The sequence below is a fragment of the Quercus robur genome, chromosome 10 (genome assembly GCF_932294415.1).
Source record: "Quercus robur chromosome 10, dhQueRobu3.1, whole genome shotgun sequence".
NCBI lineage: Eukaryota > Viridiplantae > Streptophyta > Magnoliopsida > Fagales > Fagaceae > Quercus > Quercus robur.
Genome location: NC_065543.1, coordinates 44,046,612 through 44,059,158, shown reverse-complemented (window position 1 = coordinate 44,059,158; position 12,547 = coordinate 44,046,612). Strand labels below are relative to the sequence as shown.

The 12,547-nt window shown below is 37.0% G+C and overlaps 2 protein-coding genes across 2 annotated transcripts; both read left to right on the top strand.

Annotated features, from left to right (window-relative positions):
• The first annotated feature begins 949 nt into the window (after nucleotides 1-949).
• Nucleotides 950-3,656, top strand: LOC126702677 (two-component response regulator ARR5-like). The gene is made up of 5 exons (XM_050401494.1): nucleotides 950-1,384; nucleotides 1,513-1,589; nucleotides 1,814-1,891; nucleotides 2,062-2,132; nucleotides 3,098-3,656. The coding sequence occupies exons 1-5, from the start codon at nucleotides 1,222-1,224 to the stop codon at nucleotides 3,357-3,359; spliced, it is 651 nt and encodes a 216-aa protein (XP_050257451.1). The 5' UTR covers nucleotides 950-1,221; the 3' UTR covers nucleotides 3,360-3,656.
• Nucleotides 3,657-7,258: 3,602 nt separating this feature from the next.
• On the top strand, nucleotides 7,259-10,012 carry LOC126702883 (formin-like protein 8). Its single transcript, XM_050401747.1, has 2 exons — nucleotides 7,259-8,408; nucleotides 8,508-10,012. Exons 1-2 carry the CDS (start codon nucleotides 7,561-7,563, stop codon nucleotides 9,814-9,816), a joined length of 2,157 nt encoding a protein of 718 aa, XP_050257704.1. The 5' UTR covers nucleotides 7,259-7,560; the 3' UTR covers nucleotides 9,817-10,012.
• Nucleotides 10,013-12,547: the final 2,535 nt, after the last annotated feature.

The following is a 12,547-nucleotide window of genomic DNA, read 5'->3' as shown; positions in this document are numbered from 1 at the left end:
GGACGATCGCGCCGACGAGCTGCTCGATCGACGATCGCGCCGCTCGTCCGACGATCGCACCGCGCCGACGAGCGGCGCGGTGCACGATCGCGATCGTCGATCTCGCGGCGCGATCGACGATCGCGATCGTCTCTCGTCGATCGACGAGCGCGCTCGTCTCTCGTCGATCGACGAGCGCGTTCGTCGATCGCGATCGTCGATCGACGATCGCGATCGTTCGTCGATCTCGCGATCGTTCGCGCCGGCGAGATCGCGATCTCGCGAACGCTATCGCGCCGGCGAGATCGCGATCTCGCGAACGCGATCGCGATCTCGCGAACGCTATCGCGCCGGCGAGATCGCGATCTCGCGAACGCGATCGCGATCTCGTTCGATCTCGCGAACGCGATCGCGCCGGCGAGATCGCGATCTCGCGAACGCGATCGCGCCGGCGAGATCGCGATCGCGCCGGCGAGATCGCCTTCGCGCCGGCGGGTTTTCTGGATGTGTTTTCTGGGTTGTGTTTTCTGATTTGTGTTTTCCTTTCTTCTTTTCCAAACACTAGAAAATATTTTCCGGAAAATTTTTTGAAATGCAACCAAACACACATAAATATTTTCCTTTTCCAGAAATTAGCATTTCCGGAAAATATGTATTTTCCGGAAAACGTTTTACGGCAACCAAACACAGCCAAAATGTTCTGTAGTTTTACACTACTACTGTACCCAAGTCAAATTCCTCACTCTCAAATCTGAGTGTACCAGTTAAAAAAAAACAGAGAAGAAAAAAAGAAAAAAAAAAAAAAAAGTAACCCACAAAAATAAAAGAATACGTTATACGTTTTGTCTACTCTGACAAAGACTATTTACTGCATGAAAAAATTAAAATCTTCTGAAATATTGTTGATAGGACAAGAGGACAAATGAGTCGGAGGATAATCTCTATAATCCTCTCTGCTAGATTTGCTAACAGAAAAAGAGAGAGAGAAAATCTTTTATATTTGGATCCTCAGAATCTCAAGCTTTAACTTTTTTTTTTTGCTTAATTTAAAGCAAAAGCTACATACACTCTCTTTCCAACAAACTGTGCTATAAAGTCATCCACAGACTCTCACACTTCTTGCTCTGTGCGTTTCAACTGTTATCAATTTATCACTTATTTTACGTAAAACTAAGAAAGCTTGAGAGTCACCCATTTCAGCTTAGAGCCTGAAGAACAGTTGTGAGGTGAATTTTCCGGCGAATGGCGACGGTCGGCGAGGTTTTCAGGCGGAGCTTGCCGGAGACTATTGATCAGGTTCGTGATGATTCATCATCATCATCGGAGTTGCATGTTCTTGCTGTTGACGACAGCCTTGTGGACCGGAAAGTCATTGAAAGGTTGCTAAAAATCTCGTCTTGTAAAGGTATATATAGGCTGTGGATGATTCTGCAGATGCTGTTTTTGGTTTGAAAAAATGGAAAAAGGATTTGGGTTTTGATTGGTTTTTTGAACCCTGGTTTTTTATGATCCTGTAAATGTTTATATATGCAGTCACTGCTGTAGAGAGTGGAACAAGGGCTTTGCAGTATCTGGGTTTGGATGGAGAGAGAGCCTCGGTTGGTTTCAATGTAAGAAAGCTTGGACTACTCTGTTCGTATGTGTATATATTTTTCTTAAACTATGTTTGGTTGCAAAGAGAGTGTGGGAAAGGAGAAGAAAAGAAAGAAAAGTTCTTGGGCCTTTTTCTTTTCTTGGATTTTCTCAGAAACTCAAGCAAATATTCAAATTCTTTTCTTTATATGAGTAATTGTGATAACCATTGCTGAAGGAATTTTTATGGCTATGATTGCAGGGTTTGAAAGTTAATCTCATAATGACCGATTACTCAATGCCAGGGATGACCGGATATGAATTGCTTAAGAAGATTAAGGTTTGTATTTTCTAAACGTCCTCTTCTTCTTCTTTTAATTTTTTGGTTTAATGGCAAAAAGCATGTCACAGAAACCTTATACTTTTGAAGGATTCAGACATCAAAACGTTACTTTTAGTGTTGCTTGTTGATATTAACGTTGTTTTGCTTTTGGGCTACTCTTCTAGCAGGAATCATCAGTTTTTAGAGAGATACCGGTGGTGGTCATGTCATCCGAGAATATCTTGACTCGTATTGATAGGTAATTTCTTATATTCAATCTTTTGTGTCTGCATCAGTATTTGGTTGGAGCGAACATCATTAATTTGCAAGTTTCAACCTAGGTTCATAATTGATGTAATTTTATTAGCAAATGCGCATGGTAATTCTGGATTATGTCTGTTTTATTAATGTACAGCAAATATGGTGAAACTCTCTGTTTGTTAATGATTGATAGAAATCATAATCTGTCGGATCTGGTTATTATTATAATAATAGCTATATGTGGACATACTCAATCTGGTTGTTTGTGTGAATGGTATAATTGATATGGGAAGTATAATCTGAATCTGATCTGATCTGATCCTAAACAGAAATAGGGTGGATTTTGTGAATCCGATGTGTGAATTTTTATTTCATTTGGTAACAATTATGCCATCAGCATGTGATATGATTCATATACGATGTCTGAATTAAGCAGAGTATGAACATAACATGTTCTGATGTGGATTTGTAGCATTAGGCTACTTTCATTGATATATTGGTAGGTTATGATTGTCCATCACCTCACATGCTACAGATCATGGCCCACAAGATGATTTTGTAATATCACTTGGTAGATCTTATAAGAGGGATCTCTTGAACATTAGGACTTCTTCTCGTGATTTTCCTGCAAATAGTATACAGGACAGACACAATTGAGGAAGATTAGGATGTGAAAATTATGGTCTCTAGTTGATGAACTAATCAAAATTTGTAATGGTTTTATCACACAGGCCTAGTATAAATTACATAAATTTGGATGATGTTGCAATTGCAATTGAGGTCACTTCTTGATTGTCTTAATGAAATTGATGAAAGATTATTAGGATTTATAGTTACTAGTTTATTGTGTAAATTTGATTCAACTTCTTAACTCTGTTTGATGTTCCTGTGGTTTTCTTAAATTTGGTTTTTGCTTTGCAATGGAAACCAATTTTGACAGCTTATTTTATTACTGATTAACAGGTGTTTGGAGGAAGGGGCTGAGGACTTTCTACTGAAGCCAGTAAAATTGGATGATGTGAAGCGCTTGAAAGATTTCATAATGAAAGGGGATGGGAAGGATGGTGGAGAAACAAGAATTCACAAGAGAAAACGGCAAGATGATTACGCTTCCTTATCATCACCATCACCATTTCCTGCTTGTGATCCATCATCGCCTCTAATGCCATCATCATCACCATCTGCGCGATCATCAAAGAGGGCCAAACTACGTAACAAAGATTGATTTATTATTCTTTGCATTTGACTGGCAATATTTTTTTGTTGGCTCCCATCCTTGGTGTTTTTGTTTGGCTGGAGATGGTTTCACTCTTATATGTGAGATTTTACACTGGCCTGCATAATTGCTGACGTGAGTATGTAACTAGAACCAGAAATAGAGATAACGAGATAGAAGAATCACAAATACTAGGAAATAGTATTCTTTTTGTTTCTCATCCTCGCTTTGTTGGTGTATAGTTGAATTTCCTTATAACGAGATAGAAGAATCACAAATTAATTCAAGGGGTTATTTTGTGCATCAGTTTTTTAATGCATCTCTTGGTTTAATGTTTACTTTCCCAATATGTGATATCTTCTGCAAAGCTTACTACAAATGTATTTTTGATAGATGTTCATCTCTATCTACATGATGCCTAAAGAGAAAATTTCAGGCCCAATAATTAATCGGTCTTGAACATAATCAATTAGATTGGGCATCACTAGTTGCCTATATTAAGGTGTTCTGCTGGTTAACTCCTTTGCCCAAGTTCAACTCTCCTAGTGAGCTTAAACCGTTAAACATAACCTTCACACTATAGCATATACTCTTCTGGTTGAATTGATATTATGGTGTCAGAAATCTCTGCTAAAAGAAAAAACATGGGGTCATAAATGTAGACTAGGCAGTACAAGTGACTTCGTGAGTTGTGATGGTGTACTCGATCTAGAATTGGTGTGAGGTGTGAAGTTATGCATTGCAGTTGAAATTGTTGAGTAGTAATGTGCACATAAAGACGCGATATGTCGCATCAAATTTCTTTCTGCGATTTCACTTTCTTTTCATTGGAGACTAATTAGCACCTTCTAAATGCTCTGGCATTTGTGTGCTTCAAATCAACTAGTTGAATCGGGTTAGGTAAGATTGGATATGAGTCGAAATTCTAACCCAAATCCAAGTTGTCTAGATTCCACTCTACTCCAAGCTGTCATTTTATACAAAGAAAACACTGTTATAAGTGTTGGGGGAGATACATCTTGTGAAGACTTCAATTGACATGGATTGGCTACTAGGGATTAATCTCCCATAATAATTGGTATTATAATATCACTTTGTCAGTTTGCCCACTTATTTGGTTCTCTATTCACACATATACACACTTACCTATAATATAATCAATTTCATTATTTTCTCAATGGATCGACTTGGACGTCACTTATATAATCAATTTCATTATTTTCCCAATAGAGTTGGAAGTCATGACAAATAGTGTAAAACAAATTTCTGTTTTTTAGTGTTTTCGTAGGAGACAATTCTTTGAATGAAAATTATTTACTTATTTATTTATAATTCAATAGTTACAATGAGAGAGAAGAGATTTAAATCCTGGATGTCTCAATTAGAAATACTATTAAGTGCCAAATGAACTACAAAAATTCTTGGCTCGTATTTGAGATTTGAGATTTATGATAGTTTTATAGTTGGGCTTTTGTATAAATTCACTATATATATATATATATGTAATGAGGGAGAAGAGATTTAAATCCTGGATATCTCAATTAGAAATACTATTAAGTGCCAAATGAACTACAAAAATTCTTGACTCGTATTTGAGATTTGAGATTTATGATAGTTTTATGGTTGGGCCTTTGTATAAATTCACTATATATATATATATATATACTTTTTTTTTTGAGTAAATAAATACACCATAATTAACTACACTCATGACAAATTGGTATCACAATTTATGTTTTCTCTTCAGCTATTAATGCATCTGAGTCTGATAAATGTAGATAGGTATGAATGAAGATCTTCCCCTAGACATAGTATGATCACACTTCAAGAGTTGGACAACAACCTAGTCTTAAATGCTTTAGCTACCCACGATAAATTTGTGCACTAAAGTCTAGAACAATGTATTGAAATCAATGCTTATAGCTCGGGCATAAAGCAGTTCGAACAATGCAAATAGTCTAAACATTATTTAGTCCCAACGTTATTTGGTGAGAGAGATCTAAATAAAGATTCCTTGTGGGTTCTAACTATGCTTATACTTCCTATTAGAACTTAGAAGGGTAGCAATATCATAATTAGAAATCTAAGGTCGGTCAAGACCATTAATGAGGTGTAAAGCTATCAAGCAGGAAAACCATAAAATTGGATGGTTGGCACACTTATTGATTCCCAACCAATTTGCAAGTAGACACTCACTCAATCCATGCTGAAGTGTTGGTTATTTTAGCATCAATTCTTACGATTTGGATAGTAAATTCATGGTTCTTTGCCAGAGACAGACCAGGTCCCCCAAGGTTTAATTGCGATACAAAGAAACCAAGTAGACCCAAGTGAACCACAATGCTTTTCTAGAAAGCTACTTGACAATTTTTTGTCTAATGAAACCACGCCTCTCTCATATGGAACAGTTCTTGAGTAACCAGTTGGTGACACAAACATACCATAGGCACAAAAATCTTTATATATAATTCAATAGTTACAATAATGGAAGAAAGAGGATTTGAACTTTAGACGTTTCTGATGGAAACAGCAAGAGTTGCCAAATGAATGTAGGAAGTATGGACACTTCATTTGAGGTGCTGTACCTGTGTTGTAACAGTGTCTAATTTACCTATTTACTGTGTCATGTTATAATTTTTTAAAAATTGCTTGTATTGCTATTTCGTACTTATACCCATGTCATGCATCCTAGAAATGAATTATAAGACTTTTGGCCAGGAAAAAAAAAAAAACATAATAATAAACAAACAAGATATGCTGATAAGTGCTAAAAGATTTCGGTATGTGGTTCATTTTTCATTAACATGCAATGATAATCCAGGACTTTTAATATGTATCTCTATATATTAAGAGAATCCAGAAAGTTAGTTATAGCTTCAAAAAATGTCATAAATACTCCTAATCTAATTAGATAATCTTTATTCTTCAAAAATAAAAAATAGGGTTAAAATTATAATTCAACAAAATTCAAAAAAAAAAAAAAAAAAAAACAGAGAAACTTTTTGCTAAAAATTAGCAAGCTCTTCATTTAAATGTATCTCATGCAGGTTTAATACATTTTTTTTTTCTTAAAAATTAGCACACGCTAAGCCCAGCAATTTATTCCATTTCAAATCCTAAATTTTAGTTTCTTAAAAATCTGTTCTTGTATAACCTCACTGATAGTAGATAAATTCAAATTGAAAAATTACATTAAACTAAAAAAAAAAAAAGTCTCATCGCATGTGCAGACCGCATGCGATGAGGCTAGTATATTTTAAAGTTATTGGTGTCTAACAGTAAATAAATTCAAATTGAAAAATTACATTAAACTCAAAAAAAAAAAAAAAAAAAAAGCATCTCATCGCACATGCAGACCGCATGCGACGAGGCTAGTATATTTTAAAGTTTTTGGTGTCAGCCAAGATATGGTTTATTTCTGCTATTTGGCAACTTGCAGATAGTCCAAAGTGGGTGACCTTCTAATCTTTTCTCGATCATTGTACACTTGACTTTGTGTTTAACGTATAGGACATTGTAATCCAGGTTATGAACTTATGATCATAATCCAACAATCAAAGAAAGATACTAACATATATACCCATATTCATACCAACCATTAACTCAGCACTAGTTTGAAAATAATTGACATCCATATCTACATAATGCCAATTCTAATCTAATAGCTGGATCATCACAATTTGTATCCAAGACAACACCATTAAGATTAAAAACAAGGAACAAGAAAGGATAAGTATAGCATTATTATATGCCCAAATAGAATAATACCAAGTTTATGTATTATTTGTCAATAACAATGGAATGAGGCAGGACGGCTAAACTGTCACACCCACCAGATAATATGTACATATTATTGTATATCTACAAATAATAGACTAATTAGTATACGTTCCATTCGGCTGCAGTTGGAATTCACAACGTTGCAACAAAGTACAATATGTTCATTTCATTAGACAAAAGCTTATGAAGAGTAAATAATTCCAACCAGCAACAACTACCTTCATTGAAACTGTCAGTACTCAGCAACCAGCACTAAACACACAATGTTTCAAGAATTTATTCACATGTTAGCCCCATAACACAAACAATCAAAACAAGAACTTCTTCTTTCAGTTCTCAGAGTCTTTCTTTTACAAATGGTTCTTCACATTTGAGTCCAATAACATAATCTCCAAACGATCCTGCAGTCTCTCCAGCATACATTTTAACAATGTCACCACCACCAATTAACACAGTTGTGAAGGCCGTTGCTGCCACAGCTGCAGCTACCCTAGTTGTTGCTGGGATTATCTTTTTCTTCTATAAAAAACTATTAATTTCTCGCCGCCAAAAGAAAAACAAAGTGAACAAAAGCTTTCGTCGAGAAGAAGTTGTAGTGACTCATGAAGAGGTAATGAAACTTGGAGGAAATGTGAAAGGATTGATTGTTGATGAAAATGGGATGGATGTTCTTTATTTGAGGAAACTAGAAGGTGGAGAACTTAAACATTCTTTTCCAAAGGTTATGTTTAATCCCAGTTATGAAGATGAAGAAGAAAAGAAGGTGGATGTCACACTTGAGAGACCAAGAAAATCTAAGCCCCAGGAAGTTCCATTGCGATGTGAGCATTCTGGTGCAAATCATCTTAAAAAAGTGAAACCAACATTCCAAGTCCCAAATCCATTGCCACTAAGGCCAACTCTGCCACTAGTATCTCAGCCACCATCTCCATCAATGATTTTGGAGAAGCAAGTTGAAGCACCACCTCCACCTCCAGCAAAAGAGATTCCAGTTCCTCCTCCTCCTCCTCCTCCACCACCACCATTTATTCCTGCTAAGATAAGTCCAGCACCACCACCGCCACCTCCTAAGGCAGGGAGCCTGGTGTCATCATTAAAACCTCCACCAGCACCAAGAGCAAAATCAAACAACAAGAGCAGGGAAGAGGTTTCAATGGGGGAGAGCTTGAAAGGGACTGGTGCTGGCCAAATGAAGCTGAAGCCACTGCACTGGGATAAAGTTGTAGCTACTGCTGATCATTCAATGGTCTGGGATGAGATTGTAGATGGATCTTTCCGGTATTTTGTGCCTCAATATTTGTCATTTCTTACATTATAGCTATCCTCCAATGCATTGCCATGTCTGTGTCTGTTAATTAATTTTTATGTGCTGTTCAGGTTTGATGATGATCTTATGGAGACTCTCTTTGGATATGCTAATACCAACATCAAATCCCATGAAAAAGACAAAATCCTTTCAACTTCAAGCAAGTTCAACACTGCCCCACCAGCTCAAATTTTTATCTTGGAACCACGAAAATCACAGAACATAGCAATTGTCCTAAAATCTCTTATAATCTCTCGCAAGGAAATTCTGGATGCCCTCTTTGAAGGCCAGGGACTCGGTACTGATACCCTCGAGAAGCTTACCAAAATGGCCCCAACCCAAGAGGAAGAGGCTAAAATCCTCCAATTCAATGGCAACCCAACTAAACTTGCAGATGCTGAATCTTTCCTCTACCACATATTGAAAGCTGTTCCCTCGGCATTCACTCGTTTCAATGCAATGCTTTTCAGAACAAACTATGATCCTGATATCCTTCACCTTAAGGAGTCCTTGCAAGCACTAGAATTAGGGTGCAAGGAGCTAAAATCCCGTGGGCTTTTCTTAAAACTTCTTGAGGCCATTCTCAAGGCTGGCAATCGTATGAATGCTGGAACTGCCAGAGGCAATGCGCAAGGTTTCAACCTTACTGCTCTTCGGAAGCTCTCTGATGTAAAAAGCACAGATGGAAAGACTACTCTACTTCACTTTGTTGTGGAACAAGTAGCTCGATCAGAGGGTAGACATCATCTGATCAGTCAGAACCACAGCCTTGGCAGAAGGATTGGCCAAAGTATAAGCACAGAAAACTCGGATAGCCTTACAGCAGAAGAGAAAGACAAAGAGTATCTAATGCTTGGTTTACCAGTGTTGGAAGGCCTTAATACTGAATTATCTAATGTAAAGAAAGCAGCCAACATAGAATATGACAATTTTAACAATATGTGCTCCACTCTTTGCGTCCGTGTCACAGAAATTCGGCAGCTTATGAGACACTGTGGCAATGATGAAAGAGGTGGGTTCATGAGGGAAATGAAAGGATTTCTGGAGGAAAGTGAAGAGGAACTTAAGGTGGTGAGAGAGGAGCAAGCAAGAGTTATGGAGCTTGTTAAAAGAACAACTCAATACTACCAAGCAGGAGCTCCCAAAGACAAAGGGGCACCCCCACTTCAACTGTTTCTTATAGTCAAGGACTTCCTTGACATGGTTGGTCAAGTTTGTTTAGACATTTCTCGAAAGCTACAGAAGAAGAATGTTACACCACCTCTGGGATCATCGCCACCACTTTCACCATCAATGAAAACTCTAGCGAGCTTCACAAACTTCCACTCACATTTCATGTCAGATATGTCTAGCACATCTGAATCTGATGATGACTTCTGAGGAGGATTAACTAAGATTATGCAGAGATTTGATTATGGAAAAACACAACTGGATGAAACTTTGATATGGAGTCAGCTGCCACATGAAAAGTAGACTGTAGAACTAAATCTGTCATGTCACTTGCCTGACCATTAGTCCATTGGGCACAAGCAAAAATTTCATTATCTCATATTAGTAGAACTTTTTTTTTCCTCTCTCTCTTTCTCTCTCTAAATTTTAGAAATTATAAATAATGGATCTTGGTCAGTCATAGAAGCTGAAAGCCCTACGTACTGGGAAAACATGAAAAAAGAAAAAATTGAAAGATCTGAAATGATAAGTTCTAGGAGATGAAAGTATGCGAGTCTAAAGAACACGTGCTACATTGAGGTCCTCATGAGCATGATGTCCCAAATGCAATCCCTCCCTTGCCCAACATGGAGCGTAACATAAGAAAGTTGCATCTGCATATGGAAATATGTAACATTCCTCTAGTCTCAATTAACTACACAAATTTCCTGCTAAACTAATTTCTAGGTTTATATACATAAGCCCTACTGTTAGTCCTGCCAAACTGGATTTTGAGAGGGTACATCCAGAAATGGATATTATTTTCAGCCATTTTGCATTAAGTGGTCACTAACACATACAATACATATACTTACAGTAGATGGAATTTATAGCATCTTCAATTTCTTCAAATATATATCCCCCACAAAAAGGGATTTGACTGTTCTAATTCAGGACTTCTTACTCAGTCATAAGTAGTCACCAACTGTTCTGGATCCAGATCATTTTTTCTCGTTGAAGACTCAACAACCCCAGATGCTTTAAGCCCCCCACCCCGTTTCAAAAAAATCTTGTAACTATAAGCAAACCTTGAATGCAATCAACATTCTAGAGTTTTTTGAATAGTGTCAGTGGGCAAAATCATTTCTGTTGTGTGTGTATATGCGTGTGATGTGTGAAGAATGTGAAACTAGGGAAAAATGAATGTGCTTGACCTAGTCTTCAGTACGCAAGCTAGTAGAGTTATAAGTACCTTCAGATGGCCTAACAGGTGAAATGCTGAGCCTGTAAGTGGCTCTTTTCCTTTTTTTCCCTTCCAAGTAATTTCTAATCCAATATATAGACCAGTGTAGCAGAAGCCCCTGTAACAGTATAATTAGATCAACTACCTGGGCAGTCATGCTGGGAAACAATTATTCCACTTGCATCTGCCAATCCCATACACTTATTTACAAAGTGGCATTTCAACAGTCATGTTCGGTTCTATGGAAAGGAAGACAGGACAACAAATAAGGTTGCTTGGTAGGCAGGACTAAATGATTTTCTTGCTTCTAGTTATACAATGAATTCAACTCTAATCAAGAAACAATGGCGGTTCTGTTGTCAACCACAAAAAGTAATGACAAATCAAAATCAAGAGGCCATCAGCTAACTTACTTAAACTAATTGTATTGGAATTTAAATGAAGGTTAATAGAAAGACGAAAAATTACAATGAATCAGAATGCATCATTTCTGTAGTCATCCTCGGTAGAAGTAAGAACCACTCACATTTGGAGGACAGTCACATGTATCCAAGTGGAACTGTCATGAAAAGTTGAAATCTGATAGATAAGCAGATTTTAATGGTTCAGCTGGAGGCCTCCATAGTCTCAGCCTATATTTGCGTGTATATTTCAATATCAACTTTCTCTGCAACATGGAAAAATTTGTTAGTTGTTTTATGCCAAAAATTTCCAGGCTGTCTATGTTAGTTCCAGCATAACTTGAGTCACTGCCGTCAGAACAATATTGACTAATTAGTGTTATTGAAGTTCACACTTCAAAAAGATTTGCTTGCATTATAATCAACTCCATTTTTCACCATTGCGTGTTACCTAAATATGATATCAGTGCGACTATAAAATTTTCCAGCTAATAATATCATAAATCACTCAAGCTTTAATTAATCAAGTTTTCACTAAATAGTGTGAATATGCAAAGAAGAAAATTCAAATCACAAATGGCTGGACTACACCTCATGAAGCAGAGGTGACTAATGTGAATCTCCCCTTCCTCTTCCTTAACACCCCCCCCCCCCAAAAAAAAAAAAATCCCAAAACAAAAAAACTAAATTCGTCAAAATTATGGGAACTGCCAAGTTAAAGACCTAGTAGGAACTAGTGTCTCATAGCACAATAAACAATATAAAACTTAACCTTAGACAGACATATTAAGATCCTGGTAAATTGGATAACATACATGTTTCCAAGGTATGCCAAGTCCCTTGTGCTTAAGGGTCCGGGTGTCACGCTTGTTACTTTGTTCAAAACAAGCCATCTCTAAGCCACTGCCATGCCTACAAATGCTTACATTTGACACAAGAATATGTCATAACAATACACGTAGCTGCTAAGTGCTGACATATCCATTTGCATTTGTGATGCAGAGCTAATAAAAGAAAGTACATGTTGTGCTAAAAAAGAGGCTTAACTTGAATTTGTTTTAGACAAATTTGTTGAGGAAAATTGCTGTCTAGGCTCAAACAGCACAGGTACCCTTTTGGGTAAAACTTATGTACAAATTCCTTAGGTCCCAAATTGAATTCAACCGCATGGTTGTATCGACCAGTGTAACAAAAATAATGTTATATTTCTCAAGAACAATTAAATTCAACCATGGCTTTAGTTGGTCAATATCACCCACGTTTAAATTTAATTAGGGAACCTAAAATGCAATTCCTACTGTATCTAACTTTCATCTTT

Coding starts and splice junctions, on each gene's coding strand:
- LOC126702677 (XM_050401494.1), top strand. CDS start 1,222: ATGGCGACGGTCGGCGAGGTTTTCAGGCGGAGCTTGCCGGAGACTATT. Junction 1,590..1,813: donor GAGCCTCGGTTGGTTTCAAT/GTAAGAAAGCTT, acceptor CTATGATTGCAG/GGTTTGAAAGTTAATCTCAT. Junction 2,133..3,097: donor ATCTTGACTCGTATTGATAG/GTAATTTCTTAT, acceptor ACTGATTAACAG/GTGTTTGGAGGAAGGGGCTG.
- LOC126702883 (XM_050401747.1), top strand. CDS start 7,561: ATGTCACCACCACCAATTAACACAGTTGTGAAGGCCGTTGCTGCCACA. Junction 8,409..8,507: donor ATTGTAGATGGATCTTTCCG/GTATTTTGTGCC, acceptor TGTGCTGTTCAG/GTTTGATGATGATCTTATGG.